The sequence below is a fragment of the Salmo salar genome, chromosome 01, assembly GCF_965601325.2.
Source record: "Salmo salar chromosome 01, fSalSal1, whole genome shotgun sequence".
NCBI lineage: Eukaryota > Metazoa > Chordata > Actinopteri > Salmoniformes > Salmonidae > Salmo > Salmo salar.
The window spans coordinates 176,634,239-176,660,617 of NC_138291.1; the positions used below are offsets into that span (position 1 = coordinate 176,634,239).

The 26,379-nt window shown below is 43.4% G+C and overlaps 1 protein-coding gene across 1 annotated transcript in view; it reads left to right on the top strand.

Moving 5' to 3' along the window:
• The window catches only part of fbn2 (fibrillin 2), a 213,287-nt gene that overhangs the window by 138,559 nt on the left and 48,349 nt on the right, over nucleotides 1–26,379 (top strand). Inside the window, exons 28-43 of the mRNA XM_045693798.2 lie at nucleotides 207–332; nucleotides 1,297–1,419; nucleotides 4,117–4,242; nucleotides 4,837–4,962; nucleotides 6,056–6,178; nucleotides 8,471–8,593; nucleotides 10,267–10,392; nucleotides 11,176–11,298; nucleotides 12,585–12,707; nucleotides 14,298–14,456; nucleotides 15,045–15,113; nucleotides 20,780–20,905; nucleotides 21,926–22,051; nucleotides 23,279–23,431; nucleotides 23,753–23,824; nucleotides 24,462–24,587. Of these exons, the coding sequence (XP_045549754.2) occupies nucleotides 207–332; nucleotides 1,297–1,419; nucleotides 4,117–4,242; nucleotides 4,837–4,962; nucleotides 6,056–6,178; nucleotides 8,471–8,593; nucleotides 10,267–10,392; nucleotides 11,176–11,298; nucleotides 12,585–12,707; nucleotides 14,298–14,456; nucleotides 15,045–15,113; nucleotides 20,780–20,905; nucleotides 21,926–22,051; nucleotides 23,279–23,431; nucleotides 23,753–23,824; nucleotides 24,462–24,587 (1,950 nt within the window). The remainder of the gene's footprint in view (nucleotides 1–206; nucleotides 333–1,296; nucleotides 1,420–4,116; nucleotides 4,243–4,836; nucleotides 4,963–6,055; nucleotides 6,179–8,470; nucleotides 8,594–10,266; nucleotides 10,393–11,175; nucleotides 11,299–12,584; nucleotides 12,708–14,297; nucleotides 14,457–15,044; nucleotides 15,114–20,779; nucleotides 20,906–21,925; nucleotides 22,052–23,278; nucleotides 23,432–23,752; nucleotides 23,825–24,461; nucleotides 24,588–26,379) is intronic.

A 26,379-nucleotide genomic window follows, 5' to 3' on the forward strand; every position in this document is an offset into this window, starting at 1 on the left:
ATGGTTCATTGAACAAGCATCGGAAACAGTGTTTAAACCCTTTACAATGAAGACCAGTGAAGTTATTTGGATTTTTACGAATTATAGTTGAAAGACAGTGTCCTGAAAAGGGATGTTTCTTTTTTTGCTGAGTTTATTTCGATTTCTTTATTTACATTTTTTTTTTTTGTCATTTAGCATGTGTTCACAACTGTTATCTCACACAGATTACAACGAGTGCGAGCAGAGCGTCAGCTTGTGTCGGAACGGCCAGTGTGTGAATGTGGCCGGGACCTACCACTGCTCATGTGACTCTGGTTACCAAGCAACTCCTGACAGACAGAGCTGCGTAGGTATGGTCATTAAACTCTACCTTACAACATAAAAGATGAGTCATTTGTTATATATGATCTCATGCTACGTGCCATTTACTCAGGCTTACATGTTCTAAAGTTCAATTTTTATTTTGTACTCTTGAGAAATCAATCTTAGAGCTATTACATTCAATAACATGCTAGCTAACATGTCATGCTAGCTATTTTTTTTACATTCAATAACATGCTAGCTAACATGTCATGCTAACTATTTATTACATTCAATAACATGCTAGCTAACATGTCATGCTAGCTATTTATTACATTGAATAACATGCTCGCTAACATGTCATGCTAGCTATTTATTACATTCAATAACATGCTAGCTAACATGTCATGCTAGCTATTTATTACATTGAATAACATGCTCGCTAACATGTCATGCTAGCTATTTATTACATTCAATAACATGCTAGCTAACATGTCATGCTAGCTATTTATTACATTCAATAACATGCTAGCTAACATGTCATGCTAGCTATTTACTACATGCAATAACATGCTAGCTAACATGTCACGCTAGCTATTTATTACATTCAATAACATGCTAGCTAACATGTCATGCTAAATATTTATTACATTCAAAAACATGCTAGCTAACATGTCATGCTAGCTATTTATTACGTTGAATAACATGCTCGCTAACATGTCATGCTAGCTATTTATTACATTCAATAACATGCTAGCTAACATGTCATGCTAGCTATTTACTACATTCAATAACATGCTAGCTAACATGTCATGCTAGCTATTTATTACATTCAATAACATGCTAGCTATTATTACATTACACCGTGGGAAATGACTTTTATTTTGTATTGCTTCACATAGAATTACACCTGTGAGAGGGTAGATACGTTGTTTCACCTGTTTCCGTAAGTTGTTCCTAACCTGTTTCCTTAGTTTTCATTCAGTAAGACCAACTGTGTGTGCGTTTTTTCAGATATTGATGAGTGTACCATTGAGAATGGCGGCTGTGATCTGCACTGCACCAACTCAGAGGGCAGTTATAAGTGTAGCTGCAACAATGGCTATGCACTGATGACAGACGAGAGAAGCTGCTCTGGTAAACACATCCTTTCAATTCCCATCTACTCTAAACAGTCTGTACTACCTGGTTACTCTATACAGTATATAATACCTGGTTACTCTATACAGTCTGTACTACCTGGTTACTCTAAACAGTCTGTACTACCTGGTTACTCTAAACAGTCTGTACTACCTGGTTACTATATACAGTCTGTACTACCTGGTTACTCTATACAGTATATAATACCTGGTTACTCTATACAGTCTGTACTACCTGGTTACTCTATACAGTATATAATACCTGGTTACTCTATACAGTATATAATACCTGGTTACTCTACATTACATTACATTTAAGTCATTTAGCAGACGCTCTTATCCAGAGCGACTTACAAACTCTATACAGTCTATACTACCTGGTTACTATATACAGTATATAATACCTGGTTACTCTATACAGTCTGTACTACCTTGTTACTCAATACAGTATATAATACCTGGTTACTCTATACAGTATATAATACCTGGTTACTCTATACAGTCTATACTACCTGGTTACTATATACAGTATATAATACCTGGTTACTCTATACAGTCTATACTACCTGGTTACTATATACAGTATATAATACCTGGTTACTCTATACAGTCTATACTACCTGGTTACTATATACAGTATATAATACCTGGTTACTCTATGCAGTCTATACTACCTGGTTACTATATACAGTATATAATACCTGGTTACTCTATACAGTCTATAATACCTGGTTAGGTTACTATATACAGTATATAATACCTGGTTACTCTATACAGTATGTGAGTAAAACACCTGGTTACTTAATTTGTCAAATTCCATTCATAAAGTTCAAATGGAACTGACCCCACTGTTAAAGACAACATTTCAAAATAAGGGCGTAATGCAATCCCAACACTTCCATAACCCTAGCTCTCTGTGTGATATATTCATACAAGCAATATTGATACCACCTGTAGTACACAGTGTACAGTATAGCCACTTGTACTGTACTGTATGTAATCCCTAACTCTGGCCTCCCCATTCCAGCCTAAATTGCCTGGATGGTATTGTGTAAAGGTATACAGAGTCCAGGGCAGCCCTCACTCTTACTTCAGTCAGACAGATGGACAAACAGCCAGACAGTCAGACAGCCAGTCAGACAGACAGTCAGACAGCCAGACGGACAGACAGTGAGCCAGTCAGCCAGTCAGTCAGACAGACAGTCAGCCAGACGGACAGTGAGCCAGTCAGTCAGACAGCCAGTCAGACAGACAGTCAGCCAGACGGACAGTGAGCCAGTCAGTCAGTCAGTCAGACAGTCAGACAGACAGACAGACAAACAGACAGAAAGTCAGACATACAGACAGCCAGTCATATAGACAGACAGCCAGACGGACAGCCAGTCAGCCAGTCAGACATACAGACAGACAGACAGACAGACATACAGTCATACAGACAGTCATACAGACAGAAAGTCAGACATACAGACAGTCATACAGACAGCCAGACAGACAGTCAGACAGCCAGACGGACAGACAGTGAGCCAGTCAGCCAGACAGTGAGCCAGTCAGCCAGACAGTCAGCCAGACAGTCAGACAGACAGTCAGCCAGACAGACAGTGAGCCAGTCAGACAGTCAGTCAGACAGCCAGTCAGCCAGACGGACAGCCAGTCAGCCAATCAGCCAATAAGCCAGTCAGCCAGTCAGACAGACAGACAGACAGACAAACAGACAGAAAGTCAGACATACAGACAGTCAGACAGACAGACAAACAGACAGAAAGTCAGACATACAGACAGTCATATAGACAGACAGCCAGACGGACAGCCAGTCAGCCAATCAGCCAGTCAAACAGACAGAAAGTCAGACATACAGCCAATCATACAGACAGTCATACAGACAGCCAGTCAGACAGTCAAACAGACAGAAAGTCGGACATACAGCCAGTTTGCCAGTCATACAGACAGTCAGTCAGCCAGTCAGATAGTCAAACAGACAGAAAGGCAGACATACAGCCAGTCAGCCAATCATACAGACAGTCATACAGACAGACAGACAGCCAGGCATACAGACAGACAGCCAGTCATACAGACAGCCAGTCTGCCAGTCATACAGACAGCCATACAGACAGTCAGACAGTCAAACAGACAGAAAGTCAGACAGACAGACAGACAGACAGACAGACAGACAGACAGACAGTCAGCCAGTCATACAGACAGTCATACAGACAGTCATACGGACAGACAGACAGTCAGAGATGCTGATGACTGAAGTTGACTTTCTACTCAGCTGCTCACCGGCTGTTCTGTCTAGTGCACTCTACTAATGTTCGCTCTTTTTTTCACTCTCACTCACTCTCTCTTTCTCTTTCTCTTTCCCTCTCTCTTTCTTTTTCTCTTTCCCTCTCTCTCTCTCTCACTTTCTCTCGCTCTCACTCTCTCTCACTCTCTCTATCGCGCTCTCTCTCTATCGCTCTATCTTTCTTTCTCTCTCTCTCTCTCTCTCTCTCTCTCTCTCTCTCTTTCTTTCTCTTTTATACCCTCCCTCCCTCACTTGCTGTCCTTCTCTCTTGTTTTTCTTACTCTCTCTCTCCCCCAACTCACTCTACTTTCTGCATTTCTCTCCTTCTTTTTTACTCCTCCCTGCCATCTCCCCCATGTTCTTCTCCCTCTCTTCCCCCTCCCTCACTTCCCCCTCCTCCCTCTCTCTCTCCAGATGTAGATGAGTGTGAGCAGGAGCCTGACATATGTGATGGAGGACAGTGCACTAACATCCCAGGGGAGTACCACTGTCTGTGCTACGACGGCTTTATGGCTGCCCTGAACATGAGGCTCTGCATAGGTATCCACACACACACACACACACACACACACACACACACACACACACACACACACACACACACACACACACACACACACACACACACACACACACACACACACACACACACACACACACACACACACACACAGACACGTCTGCACTCATACACACACATATCAGATCATATGGTGTGGCTAAAAAGGTTAATGTCAAGAATGTAGGCTTACATTGAACACCACACAAATGTTAATGTAGTCTTTGTCATAGAAATCACTCTGGTAGGCCTACATTATGTTCACATAGCCACGGTAGCCTCTGTCTAAATCTATAACTGTTCAAAGTAAACATGCGCCGAAAGTTGCACAGAATGCTCACAAGACCTGAAATTTGATCGGTGCCAGATAAGATTTATAACTACTCCCTCTCCTCCTCTTCCCTAACTTCCTCCTCCTCCCTCTCCTCCTTCTCCTTCTCTTCCTTCTCCTCCTCCCACTCTTCCTCCTCCCATCCTCCCGCTCCTCCTCCTCCTCCCGTCCTCCTCCTCCTGCTCCTCCTCCCGCTCCTCCTCCTCCCGCTCCTCCTCTTCCTCCCTCTCTCCTCCTTCTCCAGATGTGAACGAGTGTGACCTGAACTCCAACATCTGTATGCACGGCGAGTGCGAGAACACCAAGGGATCGTTCATCTGCCACTGTCAGCCTGGCTACTCAGTCAAGAAGGGAACTTCTGGGTGTACAGGTGAGAGAGAGTCAAATCTTCCTGACACAATATCTAAGCCAATAGGACAACATTGTTGATGAACATTCGCAAATCAACTTGATTGGAGGTACACAACACACTCCCCGCCTCTCGTCATGAGCCGTCCGGCCGTTACCAAGAACCACATACTGGATTTTTAACAGGGTCGTTGGAGATTTCAGAGTAGCGTCCATTAAGTGACCATTGTACTTAAAACACTTTTATTAAATGTATAATTTATTGCCCTTGCGGGCACATTTCCGTCTATTAAGAACCAACGATGTGCTACCTTTTTGCTAACATATTTTCAGACGAATCTCACAGAGTTCTATCTAACCGGGTCGAGCAACTTGATTTCTCAGCAACAACACAGCTGTTGCTGCCTGCAACAGGCTGACAGTCATAAGAAGTGGCTGAGAACAAACCTAGGCTACTGCAGATAGCTAGCTATATGGTGGTATTCAAGCTGAGGACAATCATTTAATGCAAACAGACATTTTGATTAGTTAGCTAGCTAACTTTAGTTAACGTTGAAAGTCAAGCAGCTAGCCTCTGTCTAGTTAACGAACAGGCAAAGAAAGGTAGCTAGTTATGTTTGTTTTATAGAAGGTTTTTACTCAATTAACTTTAGCCATTAGCTATAGCTTGTTGAATAACCTTCAGGGTATTTGGTACATATGAGTACCACAATGAAGATGTAGAGTGTTGGAACTCATGAAATTAAATATTCTTGTATTCAGTAAAATATTTGAAGAGATGCCAAGACTGTGCAAAGCTGTCATCAAGGCAAAGGGTGGCTACTTTGAAGAATCTCAAATCTCAAATATATTTTGATTTGTTTAACACTTTTTTTGGTTACTACATGATTCCATATGTGTTAATTCATAGTTTTGATGTCTTCACTATTATTACACAATGTAGAAAATAGTACAAATAAAGAAAAACCCTTGAATTAGTAGGTGTGTCCAAACTTTTGACTGGTACTGTATATCAACATTAACTATAGATTTATTGAAATTCATGAAAGTAAATATGTCTGGCTTCTGTGAGACGTCCTGTATTGGAATTGCTGAATGTCACTCCTTCTGTGTAGACATGGATGAGTGTGAGATCGGGGCTCACAACTGTGACGTCAACGCCGACTGTGTCAACACCCCCGGGGACTTCCGCTGTTCCTGCCGTGTCGGCTGGGTGGGAAACGGAGTCAATTGTATAGGTAGGCCCTCAGCCTCCAAACTCCATCTGCTCAGTCCATACACTTCAATCCATACACTGAATTTATACACTTTCCACTGGCTCAGACACTAGACAAAAAAAAGGAACTGTATGAGGGGAAAAATAAATCATGATCAATCAATCAACTTCTCTGCAAAACACAAAATACATCAATGGTTGCAAATGTATGTTCAGATCTTCATCAGAGCCTTGACAGGGATTCAGTCGGTTTCTGGCAAACTAGCTACTGTATGTCTGGCCCTTCAAACATCTTGCACTAGGCTGCTAGCTGGAGCAGGTTTGCTCAGCTGATCTAGCATGGTTTGCCATAGCAACCGGTGCGTCATAGCTACTGAGAGCGGAGTGATTTTCAGAATTAGGAGCTAATGTTAGGTGGATGGGCAAAATCTAGATTTTTAGTGATCAGTTCCACGTTTCTATGAAACATATCGGTTGAGGGATCGAGCGTCTCGTAGGAGTGACGCCATCTGACGTGACACAATGATTGGCTAGTTCACACAGTCAGCATTCCTTTTGAACTGTGAATCGAGGTAGAAAAGAGGTTAAAATAGTGTTCAAAGGTCAGATGAACACAACAATCAGCACAACAATCATCCCCTTTCATAAGCAGAAGACTACTTGATCATTTTCATTGCAGGGAAATTACTTTTTGCTTTTACCCCACTCCCCGATACACAAACACATACAGCTATGATGCAGTCAGCCGTGGTTCAGTCAGCCATGGTGCAGTCAGCTATACATCAGTCAGCCGTGGTGCAGTCAGCCATGTTGCAGTCAGCTATAGTGCAGTAAGCTATGGTGCAGTCAGCTATGGATCAGTCAGCTATGGATCAGTCAGCTATGGATCAGTCAGCTATGGTGCAGTCAGCCATGGTGCAGTCAGCCATGGTGCAGTCAGCCGTGGATCAGTCAGCCATGGATCAGTCAGCCATGAATCAGTCAGCCATGGATCAGTCAGCCATGGATCAGTCAGCCATGTATCAGTCAGCCATGGATCAGTCAGCCATGGTGCAGTCAGCCATGGATCAGTCAGCCATGGATCAGTCAGCCTTAGTGCAGTCAGCCATGGATCAGTCAGCTATGGTGCAGTCAGCTATAGTGCAGTCAGCCATGGATCAGTCAGCTATGGTGCAGTCAGCCGTGGTGCAGTCAGCCGTGGTGCAGTCAGCCGTGGTGCAGTCAGCCGTGGTGCAGTCAGCCGTGTTGCAGTCAGCCGTGGATCAGTCAGCCATGGATCAGTCAGCTATGTTGCACTCAGCCATGGTGCAGTCAGCCATGGTGCAGTCAGCCATGGTGCAGTCAGCCATGTTGCACTCAGCCATGGTGCAGTCAGCTATGGTGCAGTCAGCCATGGTGCAGTCAGCCATGTTGCAGTCAGCTATGGATCAGTCAGCTATGTTGCACTCAGCCATGGTGCAGTCAGCCATGGTGCAGTCAGCCATGGTGCAGTCAGCCATGTTGCAGTCAGCTATGGATCAGTCAGCTATGTTGCACTCAGCCATGGTGCAGTCAGCCATGGTGCAGTCAGCCATGGTGCAGTCAGCCATGGTGCAGTCTGCCATGGTGCAGTCTGCCATGTTGCACTCAGCCATGGTGCAGTCAGCTATGGTGCAGTCAGCTATGGTGCAGTCAGCCATGGTGCAGTCAGCCATGGTGCAGTCAGCCATGGTGCAGTCAGTCATGTTGCACTCAGCTATGTTGCAGTCAGACATGGCGCAGTCAGCTATGGATCAGTCAGCTATGGTGCAGTCAGCCATGTTGCAGTCAGCCATGTTGCAGTCAGCTATGGTGCAGTCAGCTATGGTGCAGTCAGCTATGGTGCAGTCAGCCATGGTGCAGTCAGCCATGTTGCAGTCAGCCATGTTGCAGTCAGCCATGGTGCAGTCAGCCATGTTGCAGTCAGCCATGTTGCAGTCAGCTATGGATCAGTCAGCCATGGTACAGTCAGCCGTGGTGCAGTCAGCCATGTTGCAGTCAGCCATGGATCAGTCAGCTATGTTGCAGTCAGCCATGGTGCAGTCAGCCATGTTGCAGTCAGCCATGGTACAGTCAGCCATGGTGCAGTTTGGAGCCTTGCTCAAGGCTCTGATACAATCCATTCTGGAAATGAATTTGTATTAGCTAGGATTCATCTCATGTATCGAAAATATAGCAAAATAAGAATGAATACTCTTTCTATACGGAAATTGGTTGCTAGACATTTTCTGATTGGACCGATTTGAACTTGGGTAGAGCCCTAGTCCAGTGGTGAGTGTGTGTGTGTGTATTGTAGATATGGATGAGTGCACCAATGGGACGAGCCACTGCAGTGCCAACGCCAAGTGTCTGAACACACCCGGATCCTACCGCTGCGCCTGCGCTGAGGGCTTCACTGGAGACGGCTTCACCTGTTCAGGTAACACACTCACACTCTGTCTACACTGAGTATACTGAACATTAAGAACACCTTAATATTGACTTGCATCACCCCTTTTGCCCTCAGAAAATACTTAATTCGTTGGGGCATGGACTCTACAAGGTGTCGAAAGCGTTCCACAGGGATGCTGGCCCATGTTGACCCCAGTGCTTCCCACAGTTGTATCAAGTTGGCTGGATGTCCTTTGGGTGGTGGATCATTCTTGATACACACAGGAAACTGTTGAGCGTGAAAAACCCAGTAGTGTTGCAGTTCTTGACACAAACCGGTGCGCCTGACATCTACTACCATACCCCGTTCAAAGGCACTTCAATCTTTTGTCTCACCTTCATCTATACTGATTGAAGTGGATTTAACAAGTGATATCAATAAGGGACCATAGGTTCCACCTGGCTTCACCTGGTCACGCTATGTCATGGAAAGAACAGGTGTTCTTAATGTTTTGTACTCTCAGTGTATATTACCATGGTAACCGTTAAACAGCTGCAGAGAGTTGGTGTTCATGTCATAACCAGTGTTAGGTACTGTTATGTACTGTGTTCAGGTAATAACCAATGCTATGTCCATATATTTTCACATTCAGTTCATTGAATTCTCTTAATTGCTTTATCTGTAAATAAATAGATGTTTGTGTATAGTCATTTAGTAGAGGCTTTTAACCAAAGCAACACATTCCTCCCCGACCCTCTGACCCTCTGACCCTCTGACCCAGGGATCATCAACACGTTCTAACTCTCTGACACTCCGACCCTCTGACCCTCTGACCCTCTGACCCAGGGATCATCAACACGTTCTAACTCTCTGACACTCTGACCCTCTGACCCTCTGACTCTCTGACTCTCTGACCCTCTGACTCTCTGACTCTCTGACCCTCTGACTCTCTGACTCTCTGACCCTCTGACCCTCTGACCCTCTGACTCTCTGACCCTCTGACCCAGGGATCATCAACACGTTCTAAATCTCTGACCCTCTGACCATCTGACTCTCTGACCCTCTGACCCAGGGATCATCAACACATTCTAACTCTCTGACTCTCTGACCCTCTGACCCTCTGACCCAGGGATCATCAACACGTTCTAACCCTCTAACCCACTGACCCTCTGACCCTCTGACCCAGGGATCATCAACACGTTCTAACCCTCTGACCCTCTGACCCTCTGACCCTCTGACTCTCTGACTCTCTGACCCTCTGACCCAGGGATCATCAACACATTCTAACTCTCTGACTCTCTGACCCTCTGACCCAGGGATCATCAACACGTTCTAACTCTCTGACTCTCTGACCCTCTGACTCTCTGACCCTCTGACCCTTTGACCCTCTGACCCAGGGATCATCAACACGTTCTAACCCTCTAACCCACTGACCCTCTGACCCTCTGACCCAGGGATCATCAACACGTTCTAACCCTCTGACCCTCTGACCCTCTGACTCTCTGACTCTCTGACCCTCTGACCCTCTGACCCAGGGATCATCAACACGTTCTAACCCTCTGACCCTCCGACCCTCTGACCCTCTAACTCTCCAACCCTCTAACCCATCTCAACCATGGATGTATGGGCATTGGCCTATATAACAATTCAATGTCCTTCTCCGTCACCGAATTGTCTTGAAGATATGATGTTAACCCTGTTTGATCCCTATGCGGTGACAGACGAGGATGAGTGTGCAGAGAACGTGAATCTGTGTGAGAACGGCCAGTGTCTCAACACCCTGGGGGGTTACCGCTGTGAGTGTGAGATGGGCTTCACCCCTGCTCCGGACAGCCGCACCTGCCAAGGTGAGTCACTGGTCCTGTACCCTATCTATCTCACAGTCCATTCACAGAGTGTACAGCAGCTCCGGGGGGAAGCTTCCCCTCCCCCTATCATACCCTTAACCATTAAAAATGTTAAACTGATCCCAGATCAGCGTCAAGTGGCAACTTAACCCTACGTATCGTGTAGAGCACCACCCTAATATCCAATTAATTCAACACCTGTACAAGAAGTTTTGTGGCAAATACATAACAATACCAGTACAATACTACATTTCCCCTAAGGGCGTCATTGGGAACACGAGTGCAATGACATACTGTACACCCTCAAATCAAATTGTATTGGTCACATGCACATGGTTAGCAGATGTTATTGCGAGTGTAGCGAAATGCTTGTGCTTCTAGTTCCGACAGTGTAGTAATATCTAACAAGTAATATCTAACAATTCCACGACAACTACCTAATACACACAAATCTAAGAAAAGGAATGGAATAAGAATATATACATATAAATATATGGATGAGCGATGACCGAGCGGCATAGGCAAGATGCAATAGATGGTATAAAATACAGTATATACATACAGTATGAGATGAGTAATGTAAGATATGTGAACATTATTAAAGTAGCATTATTAAAGTGACTAGTGATCTATTTATTAAAGTGGCCAATATGTGTGTGTACACACTGTGTGTACTTTGGACAGGCTAAATATGAATAACTGCATATATACATTAAGATAATTTCCATGAATAAGAAAAAGTTAAATGTGTTGATTGTGTTGTCTCTTGCTGATTCTCTGCAGATATTGACGAGTGCAGCTTCCAGAATATCTGTGTGTTTGGCACGTGTAAGAACATCCCCGGCATGTTCCGCTGTATCTGTAACGACGGCTATGAGCTGGACCGCTCCGGAGGCAACTGTACAGGTATGACATGACCGTCTGACTGTCTGGCTGGCTAGCTGGCTCTGGCTGGTTGGCTGGCTCTGGCTGGCTAGCTGGCTCTGGCTGGTTGGCTGGCTGGCTCTGGCTGGTTGGCTGGCTGGCTGGTTGGCTGGCTCGGGCTAGTTGGCTGGCTCTGGCTGGTTGGCTGGCTGGCTGGTTGGCTGGCTCTGGCTAGTTGGCTGGCTGGCTCTGGCTGGCTGGCTGGCTCTGGCTGGTTGGCTGGCTCTGGCTAGTTGGCTGGCTGGCTCTGGCTGGTTGGCTGGCTCTGGCTGGCTGGCTCATGCTGCCCCGGCTCTGGCTGGGAGGAACTGGCTGGCTGTCTGGCTTTGGCTGGCTGGCTCTGGCTGGCTGCCTCTGGCTAGCTGCCTGGTTGACTGGCTGCCCCTCTGTCTATCCTTCAGTCTACCAATCTATCTGACCCACGTTACCACTGTTTTAGTCATTCAATCTGTCAGTCAGTCAGTCTGTCAATCTGTCAATCAGTCAGTCAGTCTGTATTTCTGTCTGTCTACCTTCCTGTCTGTCCATCCTTCCATCTATCTTCCCGTCTAGCCTTCTGTCCATCTCTCTGTTTAGCCATCTGTGTGACCAGGTAAGGTGATTGAGGACACATGGCTGATTGTCTGTCCCACTAGCCCCAGACTAACTCTGATGTCATCCTCCTAAACCAGCAGTGGAGGGGGGATCCTATTCCCGATGTAGGGAGGAAGTAGGGTGCCATTTTGGAAGCAGGCTAAGTCTCTGCTCCAGATGAGATGAAATGACCTTTTAACCTGTATGTTCTCCTTTATGGGGGTGTCAGTGCAGTCTGAAGTGGATGGGGGTGGAAGTTTGATGGTGAGGTTTACAGTGTAGGATCTCTGGGGGTCTCTGAATACGTACCACCACCCACCATGATTCATGGTTTTCATATTTCCATAGTTTTCCCAACATTGGGATGGGGAGATTTTCTTTAGTGGTGTCAAAGTGCCATGTCTCATGGAAGCTGCCGTACAAATCATTTATGATTATTGAGGATCGTAGTGTATCATATTTCATATTATATTTATATCATATTTATATTTATTGTTTGAAAAGTGTTTGAAAAGTGAAAGGTCTGTGTCTGTGTGCGTGTGCGTGTGTGTGTGTGCGTATATGTGTGTGCGTATGTGTGTGTGCGTGTGTGTGTGTGCGTGCGTGTGTGTGCGTATATGTGTGTGTGTGTGTGTGTGTGTGTGTGTGTGTGTGTGTGTGTGTGTGTGTGTGTGTTGTGTGTGTGTGTAACCCAGATGTGGACGAGTGCCTGGACCCCATCAACTGTGTGAACGGGCTGTGTGTGAACATCGACGGCTCCTACGAGTGTAACTGTCCTCCAGACTTTGAACTCAACCCTACTGGGGTGGGGTGTGTAGGTAAGTTATTACAGGTCACCTTGAATATCGAGTAAAACACCTACCTGTGTATAACGCATATATAGCACCTGCCATAGGCTTCTATAGGTTTGCATTACAATACCTGCAACTCCATAAGCATTCCAAGCAGTGAATAGCTGTTCAAAGCAGCCTGTAATTACAGTGAATAGCTGTTCATAGCAGCCTGTAATTACAGTAAATAGCTGTTCATAGCAGCCTGTAATTACAGTAAATAGCTGTTCATAGCAGCCTGTAATTACAGTAAATAGCTGTTCATAGCAGCCTGTAATTACAGTGAATAGTTGTTCATAGCAGCCTGTAATTACAGTAAATAGCTGTTCACAGCAGCCTGTAATTACAGTGAATAGCTGTTCATAGCATCCTGTAATTACAGTAAATAGCTGTTCATAGCAGCCTGTATTTACAGTGAATAGCTGTTCATAGCATATAACTGCATAAATGACTATAATTGTACTACAGTGTATAATGCTTCACATATTATTGCACAAAGCAATGTGTTAAAATGCATCATAAGCAATGATGGTTCATAAGCAATGATAACTCCTACAAGTTGTGTGTTTCAGTTAGTGTACACCAATATCAACTGTCATAACCCCTTTAGGTCATGTTCATTAGACACTAAAACTGAGAGAAAAACACAGTTGATCTAATAATACACGCTCATCTCCAGTCCTCAAGCTCATTTTACTTTTTCATGGCAAAACGTTTTAAAACATTCTCAATTGCGTGTCTTAATGCAGTGTTTTCCAACTCTGGTCCTTGAGTTGCCCCGACAACACACGTGTTTGTTGTTCCCCCAGATAAATTCAAGTAATTGAGGGCTTGATGATTAGTTCACAAGTAGAATCAGATGTGTTTGTCCAAGGCTACAACAAAAATGTGTACTGTTGGGGTTACTGGAGGACTGGAGTTGGGAAACACTGCCCTACATAATGTGTACTGTTGGGGTTACTGGAGGACTGGAGTTGGGAAACACTGCCCTACATAATGTGTGCTGTTGGGGTTACTGGAGGACTGGAGTTGGGAAACACTGCCCTACATAATGTGTACTGTAGGGGTTACTGGAGGACTGGAGTTGGGAAACACTGACCTACATAATGTGTACTGTAGGGGTTACTGGAGGACTGGAGTTGGGAAACACTGCCCTACATAACGTGTGCTGTTGGGGTTACTGAAGGACTGGAGTTGGGAAACACTGCCCTACATAATGTGTACTGTTGGGGTTACTGGAGGACTGGAGTTGGGAAACACTGCCCTACATAATGTGTACTGTAGGGGTTACTGGAGGACTGGAGTTGGGAAACACTGCCCTACATAATGTGTACTGTTGGGGTTACTGGAGGACTGGAGTTGGGAAACACTGCCCTAATGAACCCTGTGGTCTCACCGATGTAAACTGTAATTACTGCTTTAAGTCATGTATCAGGCACCAAATGGAGAGAAAAAAACCCATTAAACCCGTTAAGAAACAGTCCTTTTTAATGTCTGTTCCAAAATGTTTAAAAAGGTTTTCAGTTGCGTGACTTAATGAACACAACCCTGTTGGTTCTCCTCCTCTCTGTGTACCAGACACACGTGTGGGGAACTGTTTCCTGGAGCATGGACCCAGGGGTGACAGGCGGTCCTGCAGTGTGGAGGTGGGGGTGGGAGTCAGTCGCTCCTCCTGCTGCTGCTCCCTGGGGCGTGCCTGGGGAAACCCTTGTGAACTCTGCTCTGCTCCCAACACCTGTAAGACACACTCTGTTTGACTATGTGCTTGTTTATTTAGCTTCCCGTATCATTGCATGTGTAGAGGCTCAATGAAGAAAAGGAGTGTAAAATGCACATTCTAAACTTGAGAATACTGGTGCTGGGCAAAACAATTTATTGAATTCCTTTATGTACAGGCTCACACACTCTTATAACAATACACACTCACAACAGTGTAATGGGACATACCCCTTTTGGTTTGCTGAAGTCGGTCTGAGTAGGTTAACAAAGTATGCACTTAGATTTACAATATTTTATTTTATGCTCGTACAGACCAGGTTAGTCTGATTTGGCTACCCCTCGTCACTACGGTTTCTGAATTCAGTCAGTTCTACATTCCTCACTACTTGTTCAATGATTTGTCCTGTTACATTCAAACCTTTTGGCTGTGTTTACACAGGCAGCCCAATTCTGATATTTTGCCAATAATTTGTATTTTGAGCTAAAGATCGGAATTGGGCTGCCTGTGTAAATGGAGACTTTGTTACTCGACAACAGACAAAATGGAAACGTATACTTGAAGTGTATAACCCATATGAGTGTACTGATATGAAATGTGTTTTGCAGCGGACTATAATACACTCTGCCCAGGAGGAGAGGGTTTCAGGCCCAACCCAGTCACCATCATACTAGAAGGTAACCATCCGCTTACTAAAGTAGATCTCTGGTAAACTACTTTAACTATGCCTTGCATACTGTACTGCATAGGTGCAGAAAAACAGTTCATAACACATGCTCTCTTTTCATTGGTATTGGTATTTTATCAGGATCCCCATTAGCTGATGCAAAAGCAGCAGCTACTCTTCCTGGGCTCCACACAAAACATAATACAGAATGACATAATACAGAACATCATTAGACAAGAACAGCTCAAGGACAGAACTACATACATTTTTTTTTAAAGCACACGTAGCCTACATATCAATGCATACACACAAACTATCTAGGTCAAATAGGGGAGAGGCATTGTGCCGTGAGGTGTTGCTTTATCTGTTTTTTAAAACCAAGTTTGCTGTTCATTTGAGCAATATGAGATGGAAGTTCCATGCAATAAGCGCTCTATATAATACTGTATGTTTCCTTGAATTTGTTCTGGATTTGGGGACTGTGAAAAGACCCCTGGTGGCATGTCTGGTGGGATAAGTGTGTGTGTCAGAGCTGTGTGTAAGTTGACTATGTAAACAATTTGGGATTTTCAACACATTAATGTTTCTTATAAAAAGAAGAAGTGATGCAGTCAGTCTCTCCTCAACTCTTAGCCAAAAGAGAGTGAAATGCATAGTATTTATATCAGCCCTCTGATTACAATTAAGAGCAAAACGTGCCACTCTGTTCTGGGCCAGCTGCACCTTAACTAGGTCTTTCCTTGACGCACTGGACCACACGACTGGACAATAATCAAGATTAGACAAAACTAGAGCCTGCAGAACTTGCTTTTTGGAGTGTGGTGTCAAAAAAGCAGAGCATCTCTTTATTACGGCTAGACCTCTCCCAATCTTTGCAACCATTTAATCTATATGTTTTGACCATGACAGTTTACAATCTAAGGTAACACCAAGTAATTTAGTCTCCTCAACTTGTTTTACAGCCACACCATTTATTACCAGAATCAGCTGAGGTCTAGCACTTAAGGTATGATTTGTACCAAATACAATGCTATTAGTTTTAGAGATGTTCAGGACCAGTTTATTAATGGCCACCCATTCCAAAACAGACTGCAACTCTTTGAAGGGTTTCAGTGACTTCATTAGCTGTGGTTGCTGATGTGTATATGGTTGAATCATCAGCATACATGGACACACATGCTTTGTTTAATGCCAGTGGAGGTCATTGGTAAAAATAGAAAAGAGTAGAGGGCCTAGAGAGCTGCCCTGCAGTACACCTCACTTTACATGTTTGACATTAGAGAAGCTTCCATTAAAGAAAACTCTTTGAGTTCTATTAGATAGATAGCTCTGAATCCACGATATGGCAGAGGTTGAAAAGCCATAGCACTTAAGCTTTCTCAACAACAGGTTATGGTCAGTAATATCAAAGGCTGCAATGAAATCTAACAGTACAGCTCCCACAATCTTCTTATTATCAATTTCTTTCAACCAATCATCAGTCATTTGTGTCAGTGCGGTACATGTTGAGTGCCCTTCTCTATAAGCATGCTGAAAGTCTGTTGTTAATTTGTTTACAGAGAAATAGCATTGTATTTGGTCAAACACAATTTTTTTCCAAAAGTTTGCTAGGAGCTGGCAGCAAACTTATACTGTAGGTCTGCTGTTAGAACCAGTAAAGGCCGCTTTACCACTCTTTGGTAGTGGAATTACTTTGGCTTCCCTCCAGGCCTGAGGACAAAGACTTTCCTCTAGGCTCAGATTAAAAATATGACCGATAGGAGTGGCTATAGAGTCAGCCACCATCCTCAGTAGCTTTCCATCTAAGTTGTCAATGCCAGGAGGTTTGTCATCATTAACAATAATATTTCCACCTCTCCCACATTAACTTTACAAAATTGAATAAGCTATCTGATTTGATGAAAGATGGAGTTGAATTTGTCTTTCTGTCCATAATTTAATTTAAAGTATTCCAAAGTTTCATTCTTTATATAATTTATTTTGGCTTCATAAAAGTTTCTTCTTTTTGTTGAGTTTAGTCACATAATTTCTCAATTTGCAGTAAGTCAGCCAGTCAGATGTCCTGCCAGACCTATTAGCCATTCATTTTGCTCCATCTCTTTCAACCATACAGTTTTTCAATTCCTCATCAATCCATGGAGCCTTAACAGTTCTAACAGTCAGTTTCTTAACAGCTGCATGTTTATCAATAATTGGAAGAAGCAATTTCATAAATTCATCAAGTGCAGCATCTGGATGCTCCTCATTAATCACATCAGACCAACAAATATTTTTAACATCATCCACATAAGAGTCACAGCAAAGTCTTTTGTATGATCTCTTATACACTATTTTAGCTGTTGGAACTTTGGCTTTCCTGGATATAGCCACTATATTGTAATCACTGCATCCAATGGGTACGGATATAGCTTTAGAACAAAGTTCTACAGTATTAGTAAAAATGTGGATGATCTTGTTCCTGTAGTGTTTGTTAACACCCTGGTAGGTTGATTAATAACCTGAACCATATTACAGGCACTGCTTACAGTAAGAAGCTTCCTCTTAAGCAGACAGCTTGATGAAAACCAGTCAATATTCAGGTCCCCAAGAAAGTAGACCTCTCTGTTTACATCACATACACTATCAAGCATTTCACACATATTATTTAGATACTGACTGTTAGCACTTGGTGGCCTATAGCAACACCCCAAAAGAAAAGGCTTTAGATGTGCCAAGTGAACCTGCAACCACAACACTTCAATAACACTTGACATGAGATCTTCTCTAAGCATTACAGGGATATGGCTCTGAATATATACAGCAACACCTCCCCCATAAGCATTCCTGTCTCTTCTATAAATGTTATATCCTTGTATTGGTACTGATGTATCATCAAATGAATTATCTAAGTGAGTTTCAGAAATTGATAATATATAGCAAGTTATGGATTTCATAAACCTTATTTCTAAGGCTACATATATTAATATGGGCTATGTTCAGCCCTTTCCTGGGTAGCTTATCAGAGACAGACATAATACTGAAAAGAGCAGACAAAGCAAGAGAAAAAAAATATACATTCAGCAGTCCATTAATCAATTGGTGTGTGTGTGTGCTGCGGGGTTGAGGCTACGAACCCATAGGCTTGGCTCTCTCATCCCTTCCAGGCTTCTGGGAGGGAGGGTGGACAATGAGTCTGTCGTAGCGGATGTACGCAATGTCCTCACACGCTCTGGCAGCTTTCATGGCTGGGATCAGTTCTTTCCTCTTCTGGCACACTGCTTCAGGATAGTCCTCGTTGAGGAAGATATACGTTCCTCTCAAGTTCTTGGCTCTTTCCAGAACAGCTACCTTGTCCTTGAACCTCAGGAACTTGACCACTATTGGCCTGGGCCTATCACCTGGGCTGGTGGTTGTTTTTCGAATCCTGTGGGCGCGCTCCACCTCAATCTTCCTGTGGTCCATCTTCAATTTCTCAGAGATCATTTCCCTCGCTTTGTCCTCAGACTCCATCCAGGTCTCATGTGGAGATTCTGCAATTCCGTCCACAACCATGTTGTTTTGCCTTGATTGTCCCTCAAGATAGTCTAATTTATATGTCATTGTTATCATGGATTCACACACAGAACTGATGTCCTCTCTCAATGACTTACAGATTGCTGTCATCTTGTCGTTCTCTTGTTTCAACTCGTCGAGCTGACCCTGGGAGAACTGCTGTCCTTCAGGTCCTGGACCTCTCTGGTCAGGTCCTCCATTCTTTTATTAGTAGAATCCACGTGTATTTGGACAAAACACTTGAAACTATTTTCTTGTTGTTGTAACAACTGCTTAATGTCTCTTTTTGTTTGTTTAAAAGATCCTTCACGTGTGATAGAGAGACACCACTGTCCTCAACGCTACTCCCGCCGGCTTTGGTCTTGGTCATGGTAGCTAGCAACGTATGTTAGGCTGTTACTCCTCGCAGTTCCAGACAGGGCAGGTCACGGGGAAGATTAAAAACAACAAACAGCAGGGATCTAGACAGCCACAAACCCGGGACAATCCGATGTCCCAGCCACAATGGCTAACCGCGTCGCGGGCTGCGTTCAAGAACAAGCTCTTTTAATATAAATATATATGATCAATCTTTTGCAAACATTTGTTATGTTAATACAGTTTTGGTTGTTATATCATGTAGAGAAAACAAAAACCTTTGATTCTGATTCCATTGATAAGAATCTGGAACTTAACTTTTGATTCTGATGCCATTGATAAAAGTCTGTAACTTAACCTTTGATTCCGATGCCATTAATAAGAGTCTGGAACTTAACCTTTGATTCTGATTCCATTGATAAGACTCTAGAACTTAACCTTTGATTCCGATGCTATTGATAAGAGTCTGGAACTTAACCTTTGATTCCGATTCCATTGATAAGAGTCTGAAACTTAATCTTTGATTCTGATTCCATTGATAAGAGTCTGGAACCTAACCTTTGTTGAAACCATCTGTAAGGCTCAAATCCTATAACTGACTTTTTTGCACAGATCTTCCATTGACATCGACACATGATTTGCACAAATGTCAAACTAGGATTTTTGGGATGTTTCTGGAATCTTAGGATGTTTCGGGTGTTTGTGATTATTGGGATGTTTCTGGAATCTCAGGATGTTTGGGATCATTGGGATGTTTCTGGAATCTTGGGACGTTTGGGATCATTGGGATGTTTGGGATCATTGGGATCATTGGGATGTTTGGGATCACTGGGTTCATTGGGATGTTTGGGACCATTGGGATGTTTGGGATCATTGGGATGTTTGGGATCATTGGGATGTTTGGGATCATTGGGATGTTTGGGATCATTAGATTCATTGGGATGTTTGGGATCATTGGGATGTTTAGGATCATTGGGTTTATTGGGATGTTTGGGTTCATTGGGATGTTTGGGATCATTGGGATGTTTGGGATCATTGGGATGTGTGGGATCATTGGGATGTGTGGGATGTTTGGGATCATTGGGATGTTTAGGTTCATTGGGATGTTTAGGTTCATTGGGATGTTTGGGATCATTGGGATGTTTGGGATCATTGGGATGTTTGGGATCATTGGGATGTTTGGGATCATTGGGATGTTTGGGATCATTGGGTTCATTGGGATGTTTAGGTTCATTGGGATGTTTAGGATCATTGGGATGTTTAGGATCATTGGGATGTTTAGGATCATTGGGTTCATTGGGATGTTTGGGATCATTGGGATGTTTGGGATCATTGGGATGTTTGGGATCATTGGGATGTGTGGGATCATTGGGATGTGTGGGATGTTTGGGATCATTGGGATGTTTAGGTTCATTGGGATGTTTGGGATCATTGGGATGTTTAGGTTCATTGGGATGTTTGGGATCATTGGGATGTTTGGGATCATTGGGATGTTTGGGATCATTGGGTTCATTGGGATGTTTGGGTTCATTGGGATGTTTGGGATCATTGGGTTCATTGGGATGTTTGGGATCATTGGGTTCATTGGGATGTTTGGGATCATTGGGTTCATTGGGATGTTTGGGATCATTGGGATGTTTGGGATCATTGGGATGTTTGGGATCATTAGGTTCATTGGGATGTTTGGGATCATTGGGTTCATTGGGATGTTTAGGATCATTGGGATGTTTGGGACCATTGGGATGTTTAGGATCATTCTGTAATCTTGTTGTGCATCTTCTCCTCCAGACATAGATGAGTGTCTGGAGCTGCCGGGCCTGTGTCAAGGAGGAAACTGTGTCAACACGTTTGGCAGCTTCTCGTGTGACTGTCCTCCTGGCTACTACCTCAACATAGACAGTCGCATCTGTGAAGGTGAGACACCATGCCATTTAACATCCCATTCAATCATCCGTGAGGGTGAGATACCATGCCATAATAGTGATAATTCATCCTGACTGTTAATTTTTGTATAGCTTACATTATTTTATTTATATTGTATATTTTTTACATACTGTAAAGCATTATTTTTGCTTAAATTACTAAACACAACAGGCACTTATTAGACAGGCTTCTATTTGAGCCATGCTTCTATATCGTTAATGCACACGGCTTTTGCTAATTTGAATAGTTAATTGTTTAATTCCAGCATTCACTTCCTGCATTTTAATCAATTTCTTCATTTCCTGCACTGTGTTATCGTTTACACTCTGTGTCACGTTTCTTTTGTCTTAAAAACTTTTACTTGACAGAGTAATTGTTCTTCTGTTTGACTGTGGATTTTTCGGCAGTTCTTACTTTCGCCCCAATAGGCTGATCGGATGATTTTTAGGGGTCTGTTGACTGTTGTTGTGCTTGCCAGTTAACTAGCAGTTCTCAGCTGTTAGCAGCCAATGGCTAGCAGTTCTCAGCTGTTAGCAGCCAATGGCTAGCAGTTCTCAGCTGTTAGCAACCAATGGCTAGCAGTTTCTTACTGCCGATAAAAACGGGTGATTGTCCTAATTTTTCAGTCATTACTGAATTATTTAATGTAACAAATCAAACATTAAACCTTTTAAACAATTCATGGTAATTCATGGTAACCTCATAAACAATTAATTTAGACCCTGTGTTTATTTGAAACAGATGTTATATTTTCTAAAATGTGTGCTATTAAAAGGGACAGGCAGCTATTTGAGACTCAATGTTTAATTGAAGTTTTACGGTATATTTTTAACATTTATTTTATATCATATACCGTAACGGTGTAACCTGATTTTTAAAAATCCACATACGTTCTAATAGTAGGCTCAAAATATAATGAAAACCAACTATGAGCAACATAACTAAAACACAACATTAGACACCATGTTGTTTCATCAACACCATGAACTGATCACCTCTGTGGCCCTGCAGACATTGACGAGTGTGTGGTGAATCCTGTAATCTGTGGTCCTGGCACCTGCTACAACACACTGGGGAACTACACCTGTGTGTGTCCACAGGATTACATGCAGATCAACGGGGGCAACAACTGCATGGGTGAGTGCTTCGTTACACAACATAGAAATAACAATAATATAGTATTTCAATGAGCGGACACGTTTATCCAAAGTGACTCACAGTCATGTGTTCTGTACATACCAGACCTGGGTATAAATACTATTTGTTGGTCTTCTGTAGGCTCAGTTTGTAGGACATGGGGCTTGCAACACCCGGATAATGGGTTCGATTCCCAGGACCACCCATATGTAAAATGTATGCAAGTATGACTGTAAGTCGCTTTGGATAAAAAAAACGTCTGCTAAATGGCGTAATATTATTTGAAATCATTTCAAACACTGTGGTTGATTGAGCATTCCTGGAATAGTCCCAAAAGGTCAAACCCCACCCACCTGGCCCTCCGGGCAGGCTAGAGAAAACACTCAAAGTATTAAAAATATTTAAAAGAGTAGAAAAAAAGGAGGAAGGAAGCGCTGCTAAGGTACACAACAGTAGATGTTGGTAGACAGAAGGTGCTAAGGTAGATAACAGTAGGTTTTGGTAGACAGAAGGTACTAAGGTACACAACAGTAGGTTTTGGTAGACAGAAGCTGCTAAGGTACACAACAGTAGATGTTGGTAGACAGAAGGTACTAAGGTAGATAACAGTAGGTTTTGGTAGACAGAAGGTGCTAAGGTAGACAACAGTAGATGTGGGTAGACAGAAGGTGCTAAGGTACACAACAGTAGATGTTGGTAGACAGAAAGTACTAAGGTAGACAACAGTAGGTTTTGGTAGACAGAAGGTGCTAAGGTACACAACAGTAGATGTTGGTAGACAGAAGGTGCTAAGGTAGACAACAGTAGATGTTGGTAGACAGAAGGTGCTCTTCATATAATTAATTAAAATGCCTTTATTTGTATGGCATGTTCAATGGAAACAAAGTTTAAAAACTCTTGACTCGTTTCGGCTGCATGGCCTTCGTCAGGGAGTACTTGAACCCAGGTCTGGAATATACCCCATCAGATTCCTCACGCTGCAATAATATAAACTCATTAATTAATGTGACCTACTTTTTTGTATTTTTTTTATTTACATGACATTTCAGTCATTTAGCAGACGCTCTTGTACAGAGCGACTTACAATCAATGCATTCATATGAATAGATAGCTAGGTGAGACTATGACATATGGCACATCGTTACATTATTAACACCATAATCAAATCTTAACCACGATCTTCTACTACTAAACTGATTGTGCCACCATGTTCCTTTTTTAACCCAGACATGAGAAAGAGCCTTTGCTACAGGAACTTCAACGGCACAACGTGTGAGAACGAGCTGGCCTTCAACCTCACCCACAAGATCTGCTGCTGTGCCTATAACGTGGGCAAGGCCTGGAACAAGCCCTGCGAAGCCTGTCCAACCCCCGGCACTGGTTAGTAGCACACGCATGCACGTACACACACACACACACACACACACACACACACACACACACACACACACACACACACACACACACACACATACACACACACACACACACACACACACACACACACAGACACACACAGACACACACACACACACACACACAGACACACACACACACACACACACAGACACACACACACAGACACACACACACACACACACACACACACACACACACACACACACACACACACACACACACACACACACACACACAGCATTATTCATGGTAAAAAGTGTTTTGAATGGCTTTGCTTTCCAGGTGACTATAAGACACTTTGTGGAAACATCATCCCTGGCTTCAAACTGGATATTGAAACTGGGAAAGCAGTGGGTGAGACATACTATTCTGCTCCTACTTAGTCAACTTGTATCCTTTTTACATGAACCACATTCACTTCTGGTCCTAAAAGAGTTATGTGGGGTCTCCCGAGTGGTGCATTGCCACTAGAGATTCTGGGTTCGAGTCCAGGCTCTGACGCAGCTGGCCACGACAGGGAGACCCATGAGGCAGCGCACAATTGGCCCAGCGTCGTCCGGTTTAGGGGAGGGTTTGGGCCGGCAGGGATGTCCTTGTCCCATCACGCACTAGCAACTGTGGCGGGCCGGGTGCAGTGCACGCTGACACAGTCGCCAGTGTGGCTGGCTTACGGTTTAAGTGGGCATTGTGTTAAGAAGCAGTGTGGTTTGGTTGGGTTGTGTTGTGTTTCGGAGGACGCACAGCTCTCGACCTTCGTCTCTCCCGAGTCTGTATGGGAGTTGCAGCGATGAGAAAAGACTGTAACTACCATTTGGATACCAAGAAATTGGGGAGAAAAATGGGTAAAACAAAAACAAAAAACAGTTATGTCGCACAGTACATGCATCTGTCTCTTCAGGTACTTGTAAGTATAAGAACCATCTACAGTGTGACTTAACTTTAAGTAAACATATGACAGATTTATTCAAATTCCGTTTGCTTCCTGTTTCAGATATTAATGAGTGCAGAGAAATTCCAGGTATCTGTGCTAGCGGGGTCTGTATCAACCAGATAGGGAGCTTCCGCTGCGAGTGTCCCACCGGCTTCAGCTACAACGACCTGCTGATCATCTGTGAAGGTAACGTTGAGGAAACATTCAGTCCCTACTTCTCATATTGATTGTAACGTTAAGGACATTTCAGTCCCTAAAGTTAGGTACAACTATAGCTGAAGAAACACCTGCTGTAACGTTAGGTACGACTATAGAGACACCTGCTGTAACGTTAGATACGACTATAGAGACACCTGCTGTAACGTTAGATACGACTATAGAGACACCTGCTGTAACGTTAGATACGACTATAGAGACACCTGCTGTAACGTTAGATACGACTATAGAGACACCTGCTGTAACGTTAGATACGACTATAGAGACACCTACTGTAACGTTAGATACGACTATAGCAACACCTGCTGTAACGTTAGATACGACTATAGAGACACCTGCTGTAACGTTAGATACGACTATAGAGACACCTGCTGTAACGTTAGATACGACTATAGAGACACCTGCTGTAACGTTAGGTACGACTATAGAGACCTGCTGTAACGTTAGATACGACTATAGCAACACCTGCTGTAACGTTAGGTACGACTATAGCAACACCTGCTGTAACGTTAGGTACGACTATAGAGACCTGCTGTAACGTTAGATACGACTATAGAGACCTGCTGTAACGTTAGATACGACTATAGCAACACCTGCTGTAACGTTAGATACGACTATAGCAACACCTGCTGTAACGTTAGATACGACTATAGCAACACCTGCTGTAACGTTAGATACGACTATAGCAACACCTGCTGTAACGTTAGATACGACTATAGCAACACCTGCTATAACGTTAGATACGACTATAGCAACACCTGCTGTAACGTTAGATACGACTATAGCAGCAACTGCTATAACGTTAGGTACGACTATAGAGACCTGCTGTAACGTTAGATACGACTATAACAACACCTGCTGTAACGTTAGGTACGACTATAGCAACACCTGCTATAACGTTAGGTACGACTATAGAGACCTGCTGTAACGTTAGATACGACTATAACAACACCTGCTGTAACGTTAGATACGACTATAGCAACACCTGCTGTAACGTTAGATACGACTATAGCAACACCTGCTGTAACGTTAGATACGACTATAGCAACACCTGCTGTAACGTTAGATACGACTATAGCAACACCTGCTGTAACGTTAGGTACGACTATAGCAACACCTGCTGTAACGTTAGATACGACTATAGCAACACCTGCTGTAACGTTAGGTACGACTATAGCAACACCTGCTGTAACGTTAGATACGACTATAGCAACACCTGCTGTAACGTTAGATACGACTATAGCAACACCTGCTGTAACGTTAGATACGACTATAGCAACACCTGCTGTAACGTTAGATACGACTATAGCAACACCTGCTGTAACGTTAGGTACGACTATAGCAACACCTGCTGTAACGTTAGATACGACTATAGAGACCTGCTGTAACGTTAGGTACGACTATAGCAACACCTGCTGTAACGTTAGATACGACTATAGCAACACCTGCTGTAACGTTAGATACGACTATAACAACACCTGCTGTAACGTTAGGTACGACTATAGCAACACCTGCTGTAACGTTAGGTACGACTATAGCAACACCTGCTGTAACGTTAGATACGACTATAGCAACACCTGCTGTAACGTTAGATACGACTATAGCAACACCTGCTGTAACGTTAGATACGACTATAGCAACACCTGCTGTAACGTTAGATACGACTATAGCAACACCTGCTGTAACGTTAGATACGACTATAGCAACACCTGCTGTAACGTTAGATACGACTATAGCAACACCTGCTGTAACGTTAGATACG